Source organism: Passer montanus, unplaced genomic scaffold (assembly GCF_014805655.1).
Source record: "Passer montanus isolate IOZ18808 unplaced genomic scaffold, ASM1480565v1 scaffold8, whole genome shotgun sequence".
In the NCBI taxonomy this organism is placed as follows: Eukaryota; Metazoa; Chordata; class Aves; order Passeriformes; family Passeridae; genus Passer; species Passer montanus.
The window spans coordinates 7,166,135-7,185,832 of NW_024373256.1; the positions used below are offsets into that span (position 1 = coordinate 7,166,135).

At 40.6% G+C, this 19,698-nt stretch overlaps 2 protein-coding genes across 2 annotated transcripts; one reads left to right on the plus strand and one right to left on the minus strand.

Annotated features, from left to right (window-relative positions):
* Window positions 1-1,651: 1,651 nt before the first annotated feature.
* Window positions 1,652-19,301, minus strand: METTL9 (methyltransferase like 9). Its single transcript, XM_039732452.1, has 5 exons — window positions 18,864-19,301; window positions 15,169-15,359; window positions 12,735-12,944; window positions 12,119-12,303; window positions 1,652-2,374 (listed from the first exon to the last, which is right to left on the minus strand). Exons 1-5 carry the CDS (start codon window positions 19,035-19,037, stop codon window positions 2,169-2,171), a joined length of 966 nt encoding a protein of 321 aa, XP_039588386.1. The 5' UTR covers window positions 19,038-19,301; the 3' UTR covers window positions 1,652-2,168.
* On the plus strand, window positions 2,992-9,548 carry IGSF6 (immunoglobulin superfamily member 6). Its single transcript, XM_039732453.1, has 6 exons — window positions 2,992-3,192; window positions 4,719-5,066; window positions 5,974-6,080; window positions 7,120-7,173; window positions 7,765-7,848; window positions 8,968-9,548. Exons 1-6 carry the CDS (start codon window positions 3,126-3,128, stop codon window positions 9,004-9,006), a joined length of 699 nt encoding a protein of 232 aa, XP_039588387.1. The 5' UTR covers window positions 2,992-3,125; the 3' UTR covers window positions 9,007-9,548.
* Window positions 19,302-19,698: the final 397 nt, after the last annotated feature.

Below are 19,698 nucleotides of genomic sequence, written 5' to 3' on the forward strand. Positions count from 1 at the left end.
AGGAAGAAGCCCCTTCACTCCCAAGGAGCCCTGGCTTTAGAAATACAGGCGTAGATACAGTCTGACCTTAGAAATACAGGCGTAGGTACAGTCTGACTTTAGAAATACAGGCGTAGGTACAGCCTGACCTTAGAAATACAGGTGTAGGTACAATCTGACCTTAGAAATACAGGTGTAAATACAGTCCTGGGGGTTATTCTGTTTATTCAACAGGACTAAGCAGGTGTTTGACCCTGCTGAATTTAGGCTTTGTAGAAAGATTTTCTTCATCATCGGTCATGTTTTAATTCCTCATCTCAAGTGTAAGAATACTTGGTTAAATAGAGTGAACAAAGTAGAAAATCTTAGGAAAAAACACCCCTATTGTTTACATTGCACCTTCTGTTCCCAAATGTCTCAAAGCCATTACAAATTGAAATCGTCAGTGACAGGACTAAAAGATGAGAGGCATGAAATGCAGTCTCGTGTGATTTTTAACATGTGGGATTAAAACACTTAAGTACCTTTGAAGAAGTTTGTCTTACTACATATTTGCTACCTTAACCTGAATTAATGACACATTAAAAAAACATTTTCCCACTACTGGAGGAGTACAAAATGAAGGCAGCAGAAGATAAATTAATGGATTCACTCCAGAGTATACATAGCTCATTTTCCCAACAGACAAATCTGACTGCACGACGTGCCAAAATGCAACAGCACATCCTGAAATGAGAATAACACTGAGTCTAAATTACTGTTGAGAAGTAATTTGAAATTTCAGCATCTCTTGCCCTTGCCCCATACTACAGAATACTATTCCACAAAGATGACTGACAACAAAAAGCTAAGAAATTGGCAGGAGAAATCATTAACCATCAGTTTGAGGTAAACCTAAAATGACATTGTTAAGCATCCCACCTGGCATAAAATCACCATTAATTATAAAAACCACAAAAAAACCCCACAACAGACAACTTTTTTAGACTTCAAAAGCAACAGAAGTCAGTTCTTACTTTACCTACCTGAGGGTTCTCTGCTCTGTCACACTTGCAACCCAAGCACTGTATGACATACACCAGCCAGGTCTGTACTACTTATGATGCCTCTTGTTTTAAAGAGAAGCTATATCCCAACTGGCAGAAATTATCCACTCAAACAGTTTTTAAAACAAGACTTGTTAAAATAAACAGCATTTATTTAGTGCTCTTGAAGAAAGGAAAATATCTTAAGCTAGCTAAAATGAAAATGTCTCAAGCCCCTATAGCCTGATCCTCACAGGCAGTTTGACTCAGAAAATTTGCAAGAAACTGCCTGCAACTTTTTAAAGCTGAAAACATTTGGCAACACTTGCTTAGAGGGTTTGTTTTTAAAGCCATCAGTTTAAAGTGCAGTTTTGACAAGTTCTACTGTAACCCCTTTAGCTGGAAAACGGCAAATGCAAAAGCAATGAGGATTTATGAGGCTTTGACAGGGAAGAACATGAAGGAAACCCAGCCAAAAGTGATACATTTTTTGTGCACTGTTATCCCATTAAAGAATAATTAAATGCTGTTTAAATAAATACAAGGTTGTGTTGCTACTGAAAGCTTAATTCTCAACACAAAGAGCAGTTGCTGCAGACAAGCATGGCTATGGTTTACAAAAATGAACACAAAAGTTAATGCAAAAGTCATCTCAAAAAAGTTTATTAGCATGATTAAAAACGTGAAGAATGACAGTAAGAGAGAAAGTAACTTAGCATGGAAGATTATCCATTTCAACAGTTTCATTCAACAAGGCTTGAACTGAATGGATAACTTTATTGCCAGATTTTGCTTGATTTCTTTCACAACAGTTCACACTGTATCATTTTCACCATTATAAAGACTATTGCTTTTGTTTGGATATGATCCCTGTTGCAGGTAAGTATAAAAAAATATCACCCATTGCTGCTGGATTGCAGAATGCAATGTTGGTTTAAGAGCTGGTAAAAAAGAAATACTCAGCTGAGGAGTCCATTTAAAAAACAACCTTTTTTCCCCCCCACCTAATCACACTACAAAGAAATACATTATTATTTTGGCCTTTAAATTTCTTACATTGTATTTATTTAGCATGGCAATCCCAAAATTCCCTCCCTTTAAGTAACCATAAATCAAAATCCCCTTTCAGAGGCTGCTTCTTGGGTTAGATTGTGGAGCTTTACTTCACACTGGCTTGAGGACAAAGACAGCATCATCCAGCACGTAGTAGTCATTGTACATGTCACCTTCACAGAGGTAGGGCAGTCTGGTGAAAGCCTCAATGGCAAAACCAGCTTTACTGAAAACTTCTGGCAGGCTGTTCACCTGCTCTTCCCAAGTGTGCCCTTTGATTTCCAAAACTTCTGAGGGCTTTTCCCACTTGCCACCTACTGAGAAAACAGAACAGCTTTGTTTCAATTATAAAGAAAACTTTATTGTGTGCTGCATTTTCCTACAGAATGCATAATTACACTAATTATGTTCCATTCCACTACACACAGGAGGTTGCCACACCACTTCCAGACCTGTTGCAAGACCAGTTTCAGTTTATCCCTGCTGTTCAAAAGCAGCTTCTTTAAGGTTATCTTTTGTTACATTTTTAACTAGAAGTGCCAGGAGTCGCTAAAAGGTAACTGCCATTAGTGAGGCTGGTGTCCAGCAGACAGGCACAGAGGTAATTACAGTAATTAGAGTCAGCAAGTTGAAAACTATGATTTGCTGTGAAGCTTTCACCAGCAGATCACCCATATCACAGTGGAGAGCTACTTTGTCCCTTCAGTGGCCACCTACCATCTGCTAAAGGCTGCTGAGGGTCATATAAAATTAAGAAGCTGATTAAGTAGCATGCTGGAAAATGTCTTTTTATTTGTTATATCAAATGAAATAATCTAAAGGGTTATAGGTAAAACTCTAAGGAATTCGAAATGTAAAGTTCTTCACTCATTTTCCAAGTGATGTCATCCACAACAAACAAAGGCTTTCTGGTTTGGTCTGTACCTTTAAACAGTTTGCTAAATGCAGTAGTAAACACCCTTCTAAACAGGAAGTTCTACATCTTGTGATTAAGACAGTTCTGCAAATCCAAACATTTCCTAAGTTCCTCTTCCTTCAAGAAGATTCATTTCCACAGAGATACAAGAAATGGCATCTTTCAACAAATTTGAAAATGTGCTAATGTTGGCGTTTGACTGGATCCTGTTTGGTGCTGGTAAGACTTTAAAAAAATTTCTTACATTTTCTCACTTAACAGCAGTTAAACAAAACTGAGAATTTTGTGGTTATGATTTGCAGCACAGCTACAAAAGAAAAGCAGTGAAAAGGTTTGCTGAAAATCAGGTTAATTTCTGCTATTGTCATATAACTTCCAAAGTACACAGCTGCTAGCAAATGCTTTTTTCTTCCAAAAGTCTGAAAGGCTGCTGTAATCTGCAATTTCTCGGTCAAATCCTGCTGCACTTCCCTGCTTGGAACACTCCAGCAGCAGCCTGGATTCAGAGCAACTGTGTTTGTTTGGGTGGAGGGTTTGGGAAGTTCAGCAGGCAGCACCAATATGACCTGAGGCCAGGGAGCCCTGCTCTGCAAGGACACCAGAGCCTGTGGGTAAGGGGGAAAAGAGAAGGGGAGCAGCTGCAGAAGCACAGGGTGCAAGTACACCCACAGCTTACAATCTTCACATGGCTGTAGTGCTGTGGAATGGCTCTGATACGGACCTGACACAGAATCAGTTTCACTTTACTCCTAAAGAAGTCACAGACACTGAATCTGATGGATTTAGTGAGAAAAATGGTGAAGGGACAATGCTAATTGTTCACCATGGACAGGTTTACAAATTGTGTCTCAGCAGTACACTAAGAGATGTCAGTTTATTTATCTTCTAGTTTGTTATTTTCTGGCAAGCAGAAAAGGATGCTATTTAGATATTACCTTTATTCTTGCTGCAATACCCTCAATGCCATAGTTTAAATAACCACACTATTTGTTTTAATAAAATTAAATATATTAACACAGAATACACATGATATTAAACCACACATTTTTGTTCCTTAATTAGAATGCTCTTCTCTGATTAACCTTGTTTTCTCTGCACATTTTTAAATGTCAGGACTAACAAGCATTATTATTCTTAGAAACCCAGAGTCAATATATATGATGAAGTGGAAGAATATCTAGGAACTATTGTGAATTCTAATCAATGTTATGAAGTCGCTAAATTATAAATGTCTTGATTTATGACATTTCCACTGCCTGCCTTCAGCTAGTCTGGCTGACTCAGACCAGGAGCAGAGGAGGAGAGACAAAGCCCTGCAGAACTGCTCCACTGAGCAACTGCACTTACACCACACAACACCCAGCCCCACTGGCCAGTACCCCCACAAACATGCAGCACTAAACCTCAGGCTAGAAACAGCACCAAGTATTCTTCTGGTCTTCTCCAGTGCCAAAGGAAACATTCACATTGCTTTGGATCTATCAATCTTCCCTATTTTATCAAAAAATAGAAAGGCAAGCATATCACCCTGTAGGTAAGAGTCAAATGAGCACATGTGCAAGCTGTAGGAACTGTCTAAAAACAAAGTTTGCTGAAAACAGCCTTAATAATTTCAAGTTTGAAACACAGTTAGTTTCTTCCTTTTCTCCCACCTTTCCTTGAATGAACCAAAAGTAGCTGTTTTTTCTTTTTACTGTACCACTTTTTAGCTGTCTCTCACACCACCAACTGTTCCTTCCCAACAGGTGTTGCAGGTCACTGCCGAGTCACTGTCACACAGCCCAGGTTTCAGCAAGCTGACCCCTCCATGAACGTGTCCCTAACATGCTCCTTCTCTGCCTCTGGATGCTCCTTGTCCCCACCTGAAGTTCTGTGGTTTCGTTTTTTAACTAATACACATCAGGATTTGTGTACTCCTGGATGCACAGATCACCAGAAGTATAAAGTACATTCATCAGGAAATAACATCTTACTTCAGATAAAAGATCTGACTGTAAGTGACAGCGCTGTTTACATCTGTGGAATAGCATTTTCAGACTCAGATTCACCCCTTTCTAAACAAACAGGAGATGGAACAGTACTAACGGTAACAGGTCAGTTGATTATTCCTTCTTAATGAAGCATCTTAGAAGAAATAAATTATCTTGTCTAAATACTCTCTTGATTTATACTTTCAAGAATGACATTTAAGATGGAAATACCAACAAACCCATTAGGAGTAGTATGGATATATTAAGATGTTATTAGTAAAACCAGAGGGATTCCACAAATAAGCACCTCAACCTCATTTGCTAGTTAGGCTGCTCTGTCATGTGATGAAGATAACTCTAGAATTCTACAAAAGAAAGAAGTTTTGCACTTATGCTATCTAACCACACTCTACATCCTCTTACAGAAAGACTTTTGTGGCTGTCAGAAAGAAGTATCTACTTAAAAATGGGAAGTAGAGAAACCATCATTTAGTAGAAGTTGCCAAGAGAGTGCAGGGCCTCAGACCTGGGGATTCACTGCCAGCCTGAGAAAAATGCTCCAAACTTTTGTATCACTTGTCTCTAGTTAAGAAAGTGATGAAACTTGAGTAACTACATTTCAGTTTTACATGCCTAAAACAGAAAAAGTAAAAAAACAAAACAGAAACACTCAGCTGGATTATTACTTTATTTATATTCCTTCCTTCCTCTAATTCCATTTCTGAACAGAAGTCTATGAGCTTTATTCAGATATACCTTTACAGGAGCAGAACACTGGATACCATTCTCTCTCTATCCCTAAAGGAAAGGTTTGTAATCAAAACTAACAGGTCTCCGTTGTCCTCACAAACATATGAGTGAACAAAAGGAAATTGATCTCAGTAAGGAATTTAGACTGAAAATTACCCAGAAAAATATTGATTGTATATTGTTCTTTAATTCCTCAGAGAAAGGGAGCTGGAATGCAGAGTCTTAAAAAAATTAAGTGAATCAGAACTGCTCTTTATTCTAACACTCCTTTTTAATAAAGGATCAGGGAAGCAGCTCAGCAATGGAAAACTCATCTCCATGATCATTGCCTCGTCCTTACTGTTCCTGTACAGCTCTGCTGTGCTCATTTCCTTTGTGGTCTACAAGGTAGGCTCTGAGTGATTTTCTGGTTTTCTTCATTTTGTAAATCAATGCAGTTTTAACGTCTCCATAAGGGGAATAAAAACACATTTCTAGCTTTCATAACGATTATATTTAGGTTTTAAAGAGAAGGTTGAAGTCCATGTGCTGCACACACACATCTGTGAACTCCTGAATGGCAGATACCTGGACTCTCAACAGCAACCACATTTTCTTTTTTCAGTAAAGTGCCTAAAGTAGAAGGTATTCTGAAGTTAAAATTACCCTAAGAGTATAAATTTCCAGTAAAAGTAAAATTATTTAAATTCACATCAAAGTATTTATGAGCTGCAGTAAAGTACTGCAGACTGACCTTGCTTGTCTACTGACTCTCTTAATACATGTACAGAACAGAGACCTTGGTAAAATTTAAAAATATCAGAGACTTGGAAGAACTTTTATGCTTACAGAAACAAACCCATTAAAATGCACATGGTTAAAAGCTATGTAATTTTTGTTTTGTTTTTTTTTTAATCTAGAACAAAATTTGTGTTTAGATAAAAACAAACAGAGCTACAACAGGAATCTTTATATGATAATGAGACTTTGACAGGAGAATCAGGACTTCACAGTCCTTACTGGTATGATCTGGTAAAATGACTCTTTCCTGTAGTGACTGCTGTCTAAGCATAAAGACAAGACTGGCTTTTTCACTTTTGTTTTTCTTTAGAAGTGAAGGTACAGAGTGAAGAGTACAGTGGGAAAAATTAAACGAGCCTTCTTCAGGGGAAAAATTAGATCTGTGATGCCATTGGTTTATTTTTGAGAATTAAGTAGTGTTTCAAGCAGGTCCCACTGTGCTCAAAGCAAAAACACTTGCAGCATCTACTACTAGAAGCTGAAAAAAGCTTCATGCATGTGAAAACCTCTGATTTTTCCAACGGTATAAGATGATCTAGTGAAACACCTCCAAACTGACACTGCAAAAGGGCAACAATTTTAACTACTCTGCTAACTTCTCACCTTATATTTTAATTGCTTTTTCATTTATTTTCTCTCCCTCCAGTTAAAACCAAAGCTGCTAAAGAAAAGTGGAAAAGACCAAACAACAGAGAACTGTGTATGTTACCATGCTATTTGCTTTGTCTGTGATCCAGAGCTTCTTCTTGTCTTTCTGAAGCATATTGGGCATCAAATTTGTGATTAACTGATGGTTCCATTAAAGAGACATTCTGAGCTTCTAAGGCTTCACTTTAGATTTGTACAAAATTAGTTATCAATTTATATTGAACTAATTTTAACAAATCAGGTAATTTATTTTTAACAGATTGGATGCATGGTAAAGATAATCTCTGTAAAGGCCATCTCTAACACATTGTTTACTTTAGGTTTTAAATAAATTTTATTCAAATTTCTGACAATAACAGATTTTGCTATTAATCAACAACAACCTCCACCACTACATATCCTTTATAAAAATCAGAAGCCATGCATTTAAAGAGCCATTAAAGAAGGTGTATATGTTAAGTAATGAAATAACAATGAGATTTAAAAACCTTCTACTTGCCAAACTGCATGTTTTAAAAATGCTACTTAGTAACACTCCCAAACACATCTCCAGGTAAGAAACCTAAATTAGAACAGTTAGAAAAAGATGTTTCCTCCAACTCAAAATGTTGCACTGAACCAAACTATTTTAAATTATTTGCAGAAAATAAATAGTGGCCGGAAAGTTTTTCAAGCAATTGCTCAAGAACTTCAGAAACAGAGATTTGCTCAACATTGCCAACAGCCTGTGAGTATCCACCCACCAATACCTAAATTTCTGGGGAAAAACAGACACCAAAAGGTTTTAATGTACCTATTCCCTTTAAAGTTGATAGAGATGTAAAAAAAGTATTCTGAATGACAAGGACATTATAAAGCATTCTAAATGGCCATATGCATACAATTACATATATATATATTTATACATAGTTATACATGTGTGTGTATACACCCCCCCTTTTTAAATGCATGCTTGTACATTTAAAATTAGAACTGCCATAAATTTGTATTTTGCCAAGCAGAGGTCTGGTTCTGTACTGTTTGGTAAAATGCCTGGAGCTATTAAGAGGTTTTGTTTGAAAAGTACTGCTTTTTCAGCTCCTCTTGCTCCATAACCCAGAGTAGGGGATAGAAACATAACAAAACTATTATAAAAGATCTGTAATATATTTAAAGGTATTTTCCTTCCTGCAGCACACAGACTAAGTATTCAACATCACTGTTGAATACTTAGCCACACAACTTATTTATCATTCTAAGTTTATGTCATTAAGTCTTATATGACAGTAATTTTACACGGGCCATGTAAATTATTTAAAAAAAAAACCCAATAAACAAACACAACTTTAGAAATCACACGTATTTGCAAGCAAAGAAAAATCTCTTCAAAATCTTGCTTTGAAAATCTTGCTTCTCTTGAGAAACAGTGTTAATTCTTTCCTATTCTGAGCACAGAGATCATTCAGAGATGCAAGGAGGAACCAAAGGACACATAGACCAAAGTCAAGCACTTCTCCTATATACATTTCACTTCATTTATTTCCATACAGCTCCAATAATTTTCCTCTGTAATTACCCCTTTAAAGCCTTCCAGTCCCTGCTGACATGACCTGGTCCTTGGTTTGACCATCAGGTATGAAAATATGGGCCATGTTTTACTGCCCCTGTGCTCTCTGGAGATTAGGAAAAGCCAACAGGATAAGAAACATGTTGTGAAGACTGTAGGTACCACATGGACAGAAACAAGTGGATAAGAGGGGAGAAAGGATTTTACTGAAACACTAAAGGGATGGAGTTTGCCTCAAAAAAGAAATTCTCCCTTTATTAAAAAAAAATCACCTCAATAACACAACACTTCTGTCCCTAGGATGATTTGGAAGATGACACTGTTTATCAGAACAGATGAGCACATACAGCACTTCAGATTTGTAACTCTGCATGCAAAGGAGCAAAGGTGAGGAAGTCAAGCTTCTTCACAGACTTCCTTTGCTTTAAAGGAAGAGGAGAAAACCTTGCAGGGCAGTGTTCTTTGGGAGTATTTTCTAAACAGATCACCACAACCAAGTGCATTATACCTTACATCTGTGCATATGTGTTACATATTCCATTTTCCATTTCCAAGCACCCAGGGAAAAGACTTCATAAGATAACTGTTGATGTTTCACAAAAGTTTCCTTTTTTAGTTTAGATTTAATTCTGTCTTTTTTTTCTCTTTATATAAATTTTTATGTAATCCTGTTACACAAAACAGGATGTGAAAAATATTTGACAATTGACAGCAACAGAAAATAAACTTGTTTCATGGGTGAAATTCTGGATTTGCTCATGTTAATGGAGTAGTTATTGATGTAACATCTACAGACCAACAGTAAATGAGCCTTAGAACAGTTTAAACAGAGCAAAACCTGTGTATTAGACAGGCAAGCAGAAAAAAACTGACAATATAAACACACAAAAGCTCATTTGGGATGGGAGCATCTTCCAAACCTATTTAGGAAAGTAGTTGTCATTGTGAAAACATTGCTCCTCCAATACTAAAATCTAGTAGGCTAGGCTGACAACTCCCATCTCCCAGTCCCACCATCCCAAGTCAGAAATACCTGGAGCACCACGTTTTGCTTTACAAACCTGTTCAACTTGGATACAAGCACAAAAAAGAACTACATTATCCAGTATACTTTTTTTTAAAGAACCTTTTTCACCGGTTACTAGCTAGACAATCTGCAAAATCAGCACTTTTACAAGATACCTGTTGGTATCAGGCATTTTCCCTTCTAAAGAACAGCTGCATCTTTTATCATAATTTAAATAAAGCAAGGCTTTGTTTAACAAATCAAGGGGCATTTCTCATTTCTGCGAGATGAGAACTGACAACTGAGACAAGAGTCCATCTTACACACTGTGTTTCCAGCTCAGTTAACAGTATTTCAGGAGGACAGAACACACACCTTTGCCTTCTCATCCCATCAATCCATTACAAGGATATGAACACATTCAACAGGAAATTTCACACTCCCAGCCTCCCAGTGTTCACTACTTCTGAAGTATGGCATGGCATTTTTATTTTAGAGAAACTTACACCAGTCCAGTCATGTATTATCCAATAATGACTTTTTCTGTCTGTATTAGGAAATACAAAGAATTCTTATATGACTCTGTGAGACACTATTAAAAATGAAGTTGTGGTAATACTTGTTCTTAGTGACTGGTCTAATACCTGATGATTCATCAGGCTCTCCTGCCAAATTTAGACACCTGCACTAACTGCATTCCTGGTTGAATGCACATTGAAATAAAAACTGAAAAGCCCCAGAGAGAATTTATGACTGAGCTCCTCTGGACTCTAGGTGTCACTGTCATTCCACAAACAGTAAGCACAGATCTGTATTTTAATTTCTTCTCCACCTTGCTTTGTTCTCTTAGAGCAGGTTTTATGTTATTCACATAGACAGTTTCTACCATTACCATCCCATTATACTGCATGTAATAACCTAAATATCTCACTTTGATTAAAATAATTTATCCACTTCAATCTATGGATCTATCACTGGATCAAACACCTTACCTGTCCCAATGCTTTTCCATTTGCTCTCCCTCTACAAAATTAAAAAGTTTCTCTACAGGGGTCCAAGCTGGTTTTAATGAGCTGCTACAAGAAGTTACTTGAGCTGAGGAATGTTCTCCTCTTTGAATGTTCCAAGTATAATTTTGTTATATATGAAACATATGTATAGATCTATTTTTAAAATGCATCGTGTAGAACAGCTGAATGAAAATACTGAAATTCTAAAATGGCTTTTGCATCATGAAGACAGTCTGGCAACTAATTGTCTGTTTCTTTAGCCCACGGTTAAATTGATCTTTATTGGGAAAGCTATAACTTTTGTGTGTGCTAACCTGCACTGTTAACAGTTTAGATAGGTCTGTATCCATAATTGTGGCAAATAGGGGAAAAGGATTTCTACAAGGTGAAGCCATATTGTTCCACATTATAGGAACAATAAGTTGTAACCAAATATGCTTGAAATACTTTACAGATGCCTAAGTCAAACACCAAATCTATCACACACTACTTTTCAAAACACTTACAAAATTACAAGCTCAAATACTGTATTATAAGTAATTCTTCACCTGATGGCATTACTTCTTATACTTATTTTTTTCCTTTTCCCATCAAAATAACACTAGCATGCAACAAGAGAAAACCAGATTCAGTTTGATGCATTTGTGATTACCAGATTATGATTAGTTCTGTATTTTTCTGGGCATCCATACCTTTCTACAGACAAGTCTTAACACTCAAGGAGAGCCAGATCAATGACTGATGAACATCAGCCTCCTGGAGTTCAAACCACCTTCAGGGTGCTTCTACCTGAATCCACAATCACAGGCATGTAAAAAGGTTTCTAGTCTCTTTAGAAGATTAGTCATAAGGACAGATTAATCTAAAAACCTCTCACATATTTCTTTTAAATCCAAGCAGGGTAAATAATTGAGTTTTGGCACTGAATTTTACTTCTTTACTCCTGTTACTAGTACAATGTAAATTCATACAATATTAATAGTGGGGTTCATATTTTACTTTGGGACCTCATGTTGGAAAGTGAGTTATCTTTCTATGGATTTTTAGGTGGGATTCATCTGGAACACTTGAAACAGCTTGACTTGAATGGCTCAATTCAGCATTAGACAGTTCTGGTGGTTTTGCTCTACTGGTCACTAGAGACAGCTGGGGTAAAAGGTCCTCATCAGGGACCAGCTTTTCCAAGTTGCTCCAACACAGCTGAAATGTGGTAACTTGCAAAACAGGATCTGTGACTTCAATATTTGAGCTTTTTGTTGGTGTCAACAAAACAGCTTACATCATGTGCCCTATTTACCTATGATTTCATACTTCTACTAGTTATGAGTAAAAAATCAAACACAAACATGTCTTTTATGAAACATTTAAGCCAGGGATACTGGATCATACACATATTTTCTTTACCTGCCTACACAGCTGTTAACTGTGCACTTACCATTTTCCACATAGGGGTGAAATGGCAGAACCAGTGCTAGGATGACTCTGCCTCTGGTTGGCTCCAGTACACTTCTAATATCTTTTAATACAGTCAGTGGTTGATCACAGCGATCCAGCAAATTCAAGCAGCTGATAACATCATACTGAAATCCTGTGTTTTGCCATTCATTTACACCAAGCACCCTGTGAAAGGAAAGAGATACAATCTGTTAAATAAAAACAAGCTGATTTCAGACAGAACTACTGAAGAGAAGAATTCCCTGTGGATGTGTTGATAGTGCAGGTAAGGTCAACCATTTAGAGAAGAGACAGACATGATCCCTTCTGGTCTTTTGGAAAAGGAAACTAAATCAATGATCAGCATGGCTGCATGTCCAGCCCTATGAACCTTTATACAGTCTGATAAACATCAGGTAAAAAACGAGACAAAAACCAATGCTGCTAAGAGGGATCATCACATGTGCTTGTTTCTCTGCTTTTGTACAGGCTACCCTTTTCCATAACAATCAAACAATAAAGGAATTGACTGAAAATCCTGAGCATTCATTAAATCACAAATAGATTACTTGCTGTAGTGTCTGATATAAAGGATGTAGGAATTACTCAGTCGATACCTGTATTTCTTCTTCTGAAGCTGCCATATCATTGTTTCAGACAATTCAGTGGCATAGATTTCTTCAAAGTGAGGACTCATAACTTTAGTGACTTCTCCATCTCCAGCCCCTAAATCAAGAAGTCTGTGGGATTTCCATTCAGGATTTATTTTAAGCAGTCTTTGAAATTGTTCTGGGGAAAACACAAACATGGAGCCCCTTCCCAGCAGCCTAAAATGTAAAAACAAGAAATGACCAATTTAGTACAAACTTTAATAGGACAGGCAGTGAAGAAATTCAGAATGTGCTCTGGCAGGAACCAGTCATACATAATAGTAGACAAGGTCACTGCTCAGATAAATTTTAAATCCAGTTCAACTTGCCTTGCACTTGTAAGAGATCAAACACAGAGCCACATGCAGTAACAGTGGTTAAGACTCCAGAAAGAATTTGATTAGGTAAGGAAGAGCTCATGGGGTGCAGCTCAAGAAAATGATTGCATTTAAAAAAAAAAGAAGGAGAAGAGAAAGAGTAGAAAAGATAAAGACTGAACCTTATTTGTCACATCTGCAGATTTGAATCTCTGCTACCTACCTTAAAAAAAAACAAACAAAACAACAGGATGAAATAACAGAGGAAATAAAATGGCTGCAGACACAGAAGTATGCACAATGAACGAGGAATAGGATGTGGAATGAGGAGGGAAGACAGAAAACAGATTTAAAGAAAGCATGGGGGCAACGCTGCTGGAGGGGCAAAAGAGGTTTTTTAAATTCTATGTTACAATGGCTTTTGCTGCTATCTGCAGATCCTGCACTCAACATGAAAAGCTGTGGAACAGAAAATAGACAACTCATTAAGGAATTGGGTAGAGGTGACAGTTGGATTCCTTATGGATCAAGTCAATGCCATACCCGCCCATGACTGTTTGAAGACTACACAGTGACACGTTTCAGCTGTCACAGCAGAATTCAGTGATGAAACTGTTAGAAGAACAGGCAGAGGAAGAAGAACTGGTCACTAATAGACTGCAGGTAGATAAATACTATTCGTTAAACTCCTGTTGGATAGCAGGTTAAACTTAAAGACAATGAACAGGAAAAAAAAAGCAAACAAGAAAAAAGGTAAACAGAGACAAAAAGACTCAAAGAATAAAAAATGTGAAAAGGAGCTGGCCTAGGAAAGACTGACTACTAAAGCCCAAAGAAACAAAAAGGACAGAGTATACAAAGTCATAGAGAAGAAACTAAGCAGGATATCAAATGTATAAAAATAAACAGACTACATCCAATTTAAGTAGAGCCCCCTTGCAGCACACACGTGTCAGTCCACACTGTATAATTGGCTCATAGCTATTATTCCTAACAGCATTATGAGGTGTTATTCAAAGCCCTGAAGAGCCTTTGAAAAAAAATGGAAGAGAAAGGAAGAAGAGACCAAAGGAACCTTTATATAAAGCTACACATAACTAAGAACACCACAGGGAAGCTCATAAAGTCATCTGAGTAGAAAATAAGGAAAAAGACTATTTTTCTAGCCCCAGTAGACAGCTCCTATTTTGTATCAGACTGTGCAGAAGTATGCAGCACGTGCAGAGGTGGGGACACTGGAGAAATTGGCTAAATGTAACAAAATGCATTTTTCATAAGGTCAAAGCTGGTAAGCTGTTAAATGTGTCTGAATGGGGTAAGGTGAGCAAAAAAAAGCCCTGCCTTGTTTGAAAAAAAAACAACACTAAAGCACCCTTGAACAGCCAAACTCCTCTGCAACTGATGCAATAAGAATTGAAGAATGCTGTTTTATCAATTTATGTTTTCCTGCTTTGCTGATGGTTCATGAGTTAAACATGCTCCTTCAGAAGTGATCTGTTCCAGTGCAGCTTACACAAAAATTGAGGTGAAACTGTTTTAGAGAATAAGAGCAAGGACAATAGTCCACATTTGTGTTACCAGGCACAGCACTTGGGCAGCTGGGCAGTGCTTAGAAATGTACCATGATTTGCTGTGGACAGGCAAACACTCTCCTGTAGGAAGGGTTTTAGGTACAATCAGAACAGTCTGGATACAGCCCCCAGGACAGTCACAACAGTAAATGATAAAAATGTGGCAGTAGGGAAAGGGCAAAGTGAGAGGGGGGAAGAAAGCTGAGGGAAGAGACACAAAGAACACTCTCTTAGAAGAAAATTAACACAAGTAATTGTTATAAAATGCAATTAGAATCCTCTGACTGCCTTGTATTAATTGCAATTATCTCGTCTGTTCCCCCATACTGGAAGTGGTGTTCACCAGTTAAGAGGGCTGGGAATGATGAACACAGGAGGACATTTCACATCTGACAGAGCAGCAAAGGGAAATTACACATTTTGAAAAGCTGGCAGATCAAGGGGTAGGGCTGAACACTTGAAAACTCTAAATCCAAACTGTATTTAGCTTACCCAAGATCAACTTTCACTTACCCATTGATAGATGTTCTAGACATAAAAAGGCTAAAAATAGAGGACACAAAAGAGTGATAGAGCTGGATAAACAGCCAGCCTGACTTCTCAATGCTGTTGTTTAAGAAGATCTGTGTTCCTTGATCAAGGTAACTCTGGACAAAAATAGGCTGGAGGGATTCAGACAACTGTTCAGTGTTGCAGACATACCACTAAAGAAAGAGATAAAGAATCATTTTAAAAGTTCAGCAATGTAAACCCAGAAGTAGTCAAAATTAATACATACAAATCTATTACCAATTTCCATAAATACAAAAATTTAGCTTTTCCTACAGTCTTTCCAACAAACTTAGAATTGTAATAAAGTGAGGACTGATTACTTGCCAAGAAACAGTGGTTTTAGTTTTTGCCTTAATTCTTACTGTGTACTTGGAAGATATCTACAAGGTAAATTCCCTAGAAAGCTAACATAGGTTCTCTATGCAAAAGTTATATTTAAAATATTTAAATTTCTTTCTAATGAAGAACATCACTATTATTTTTCACTTGCCTGCACTTACATGGAGTTAGTGCCAGTCCTTCTCATAAAATGCCATTGTGTCTATTTTCTACCATTAAGAATTATTCTCTACAACCAACACCCTCTCATCTCCCCCTTAAATCTTGCAATAATATTCCTTAATCTGGCAGCATGTGTTCATTGTGCAGATAGAGAGTTTTAAGTATCCTAAAGTGACAGGTAGAGTTTTAGCAGAATCTTGCAAAAAATGCACATGGAAGGACAGAAACTGTCAGCTGGGGTAACTCCCCAAAGATTTAACACACGTGTGCTCAGAGCCTGATCCCATCACATTTGTCTGCCTTGTTGGGAGAGGAACATTCACTCAAGGTTTACACAGCATCAGCACAGTGGAACTGGAATGGGACAGGATTCTGACTGCAGTGTGTGCAGCTTCCAGGCAAGCAGAGGGGAGCACACAGGGCTCCAGGGCCCCTGTGCCAGGTTCATGAGCAGGGGCTCCATCAAACACTGGCCCAAAGCAGAGAGGGAAGACCCCAAGACCCCTCAGCTGAGTAGCAAATGTGTGCTGAGGTTTGAAGGGTGCACTGCTGGCACAATCAGGCTCTCGACTGTACTTGGAAACACACTGGTGGGTAGAACAAGTGAGTGATCCTTTCCTCTGAACCACAGATTCTAGCCTGGCACAGGGATCCCCAAAACTGCTGATTCACCAGTTTAGGTCTCTTCTCACTGCAGCTCAGCACTTGTGCAATAAATCAGCATAGGCCAGTCATTCCCAAAAGGAATCCTTAGTGGCTCCTGACAAACCATTCAAGCAGCAGCTTGTGTACTTTGGCCATTCATTCAGGAGCCAATTCCAAGAGTGTGGCAGAAGCAAATGATCCCAAGGAGCTGAGGAGCAGGCTGGGATGTGTCGGGTTCACTCACAAGGAGTGGCTCAGATGATTTGCCTTTTGCAATGTGCTGCCAGTTTCAATCCAGAAGAAAACCTTTTCAAAGCCTTGGGAAAGAGAGGCTTTGTTCCATGAGCAGCATGACTACACCTGAGCTCACACACCTTGGGGCTCTGCACTGAACTCTCACCTGCAGTTCCACTGAAAAACAACAGTCCTACAATTCTTGCCTTTAAGACTTCTAAATATTGACATAACTGCCAGAAGGATGACAGTGACAACGTAAGCTTGTTTCCCAAAATTAGGTGTTGTTCACAGATCTCCAATTTCTTCTTCTCAATATGGTTTAGTGAGTATGGTGGTATTTGGTGAAAGAACTTTATGATCTTGGAGCTCTTTTTCAACCTTAATGATTCAATGATTCTATGATCTCTCATGGTTAATCTTGCCAATTAGGTTATTGACAACAACCTGTATAACACTGGTGAATAACAGAAGTTCTAACACATTATAACAGAGAAAAAAAACAACCCCCCAAAACCCCAAGATAAATTTCAAATGAAAAAAAAAACAAACAATGGTGAAAACCAGCCTAATTCCAGAATTACTTCCTCAGAACAGAAACTGCTTTTGTTTTCCTCCACATACAAAATATGAAAGGCCACTAGTTATGTGACAGTGTGTTAATCTCTTATATATTTTCAGATGATTGTGCTCAGACCTTTGTTACAACAAAAGTTACAAACATTGCAACTCTTGCCTAATATTAGTAAAAGGATGAAAAAACTTATTTTAGATGATTTACATAAAACTAGCTAAGTCAGTAAAACTGCAGAGTCAAAGCACCAGCAGTCTGAACATGCAACCCTTGCATAACCCACAAACTCAGTAACCATAAATCTTACTGAATATACTAAATAATCAATACCTACATTTAGAATCTAGATCAAATAAAATAGAGATAAGGATTATCTACTGCAGACCATCTACCTGTGAATGACACAGGCACCTCCACAACACATTTCCCTGACTTGTCTTTCTACTACAGCTTTAACAACACAAAAGACTTTCAGATTTTCTTTGTTCACCAGAAGGAAGTTCTTCCTGTAAACCTGAATTCTGCTTCTCTTTGTACTTATGTCCTGAATGATACCAACAGCAGACCACAAGCATTAAATTCCAGGGATACATCCACCCAGCAAGATTCTGGATGCCCACCCAGAGCACTAAGAAGGCTGCAGAAATGGATCAGCAGGAAGAATTATGGTCTTCCTTTGTACAGCAGTCCTCAAGTGCTTATACTACATCTTCTTCGTTAGCTCGCTTCTGCATATTTAACCTAGATTAAGCTGCCAGCTTCCCTCTGCGCTAAGACTTTTTATTAGCCCTTCTAACTGCTGTCAGATTTTCAGCAGCATTTCGCCAAAACACAGTGCGGCTCTGAGCACACTCCAAATGAAATCCATCACATCACCATGGCAGTGCGGGGGCACGGCCCCGAACTTCGGCACAAGGCACCGACCCCTGCGGCCACGCTGCCCGAACACAGCACCAACCTTTCCTCGCGTTCGGACCGCACTGCCACGGCTCCTTCCCCGTCTGCCACCTCCTCCTGCTCCGAGGCCTCGGGGGACTCTCAGCTCCCCACTTTTTTTTTTGTTGTTGTTGTTTCCCTCTAGACGCACCGGCACTAATTACAAACATCTCTGCGATTACAAACCCACCACCTGCAAACTTCCCTGGAGCTCTCACAGGGCTCACCGGCCAAACGGGGGAGCGCATTGGAAAAAGCGGGGTGCACATCCAGAACACGGGGTGCCCGTCCACAGCCCGGGGTGCCCGTCCAGAGCCCGGGGTGCCCGTCCAGAGCCCGGGGTGCCCGTCCAGAGCCCGGGGTGCCCGTCCAGAGCCCGGGGTGCACAACCAGATCCCGGAGTGCCCGTCCAGAGCCCGGGGTGCCCCTCTCCGGGGAGCAGCCCCGGCCCGGCCCGCCCGCTCCGGGACGGGCGCTCTCCCCCGCCGGTACCGCCGCGCTCTCCGCGACCCCCCCGAGCCCGCAGCCCGGCAGCGCTCCGCGGGGAGGGCGCACGGCAACTTTCTCACGGCCGGGCAGAGCGGTTCGCTCTCTTTGTCTCGCTGCCCGGCCCGCTGCCCCCTCAGCCGGGCTCCCGCTCCTCCCGCCGCTCCCCCCGGCGGAGCTCCCCGGGGCGGGGGTCCCCGTGCCGCCCCCGCCGCCCAGCCCGGCGCGATGAGGGAAGGGAAGGGAGGGGCGGGCAGCGCGGCCGCCGCCGGGGCTGTACCTGGTGGTTCTCCCTGGCGCCCGGGGCTGGCTGGCGGTGGCTGCCCATCATATTCACGTAGAGGGACCTGGATAAAGGGCTCCGCAGGTACCGGGCCGGGCCAGCCCACATCGTCCTCCTCAGCACCCACAGCAGCAGGGTGTAGCAGCCCAGCCAGCACAGCCACAGTCTCATGGGGAAGGGGCGCGCTCAGCCCCGCGCGCCGCCGCCGCCCCCCCGCTCCATGGCAGCGGCGGCTCCGCTCGGGGCCCGCGCACAAGCTCCGGGCGGAACGCGCCGCCGCGGCAGCGGGGCCCGCCCGGACGCCTTCGCTGCGACACGCCGGGGCCTGGCGCGCACACCCGCTCCCTCCCTCTCCCTCGCCAATGGCCGGGCGGGGCCGCGCTGCGTTCGAACCGGAGCGGGGCCGGGCAGGGCGGGCTGGCGGCGGCTCGGCCGGGCCCCTCGGGAGGCTGCCTCGGCGGCGCTGGCGCACGTGCTCGGCGCCGCCCTGCCAGCCGCGCGTGCGCAGAGCGGCGCGGGCCGAGCCCTCAGGGCGGCTCCGGTGGCTGTGGCAGCTCTCGGTGTCACCGGCAGGGTGGCACTGCCACACAGACCCCTCTGGGCTCCTGCCTTTCACTGGAACCTCCTCTGATCAAGCACCGATCACATCCAGCCTTGCTTGTCCTGGGAAATCAGCAACACCAGAGCACCAGCAGAATATCGCCAGCGGATTTTTGTGTGCAGTTCATTTTCACTGATGCTTAACCCCCTTGAGGAAAGTTTTTGACTTGAGAGCTTTAGACAGTTTTCCACTAAAGACTGTTAGGGTGGGTTGTTTATTTTTTGTTTGTTT

Coding starts and splice junctions, on each gene's coding strand:
- IGSF6 (XM_039732453.1), top strand. CDS start 3,126: ATGGCATCTTTCAACAAATTTGAAAATGTGCTAATGTTGGCGTTTGAC. Junction 3,193..4,718: donor CTGGATCCTGTTTGGTGCTG/GTAAGACTTTAA, acceptor CCTTCCCAACAG/GTGTTGCAGGTCACTGCCGA. Junction 7,849..8,967: donor CTCAACATTGCCAACAGCCT/GTGAGTATCCAC, acceptor TTCTGTCCCTAG/GATGATTTGGAAGATGACAC.
- METTL9 (XM_039732452.1), bottom strand. CDS start 19,037: ATGAGACTGTGGCTGTGCTGGCTGGGCTGCTACACCCTGCTGCTGTGG. Junction 15,360..18,863: donor GCGCCAGGGAGAACCACCAG/GTACAGCCCCGG, acceptor CTCTTTCTTTAG/TGGTATGTCTGCAACACTGA. Junction 12,304..12,734: donor CTTCAGAAGAAGAAATACAG/GTATCGACTGAG, acceptor TTCCTTTCACAG/GGTGCTTGGTGTAAATGAAT.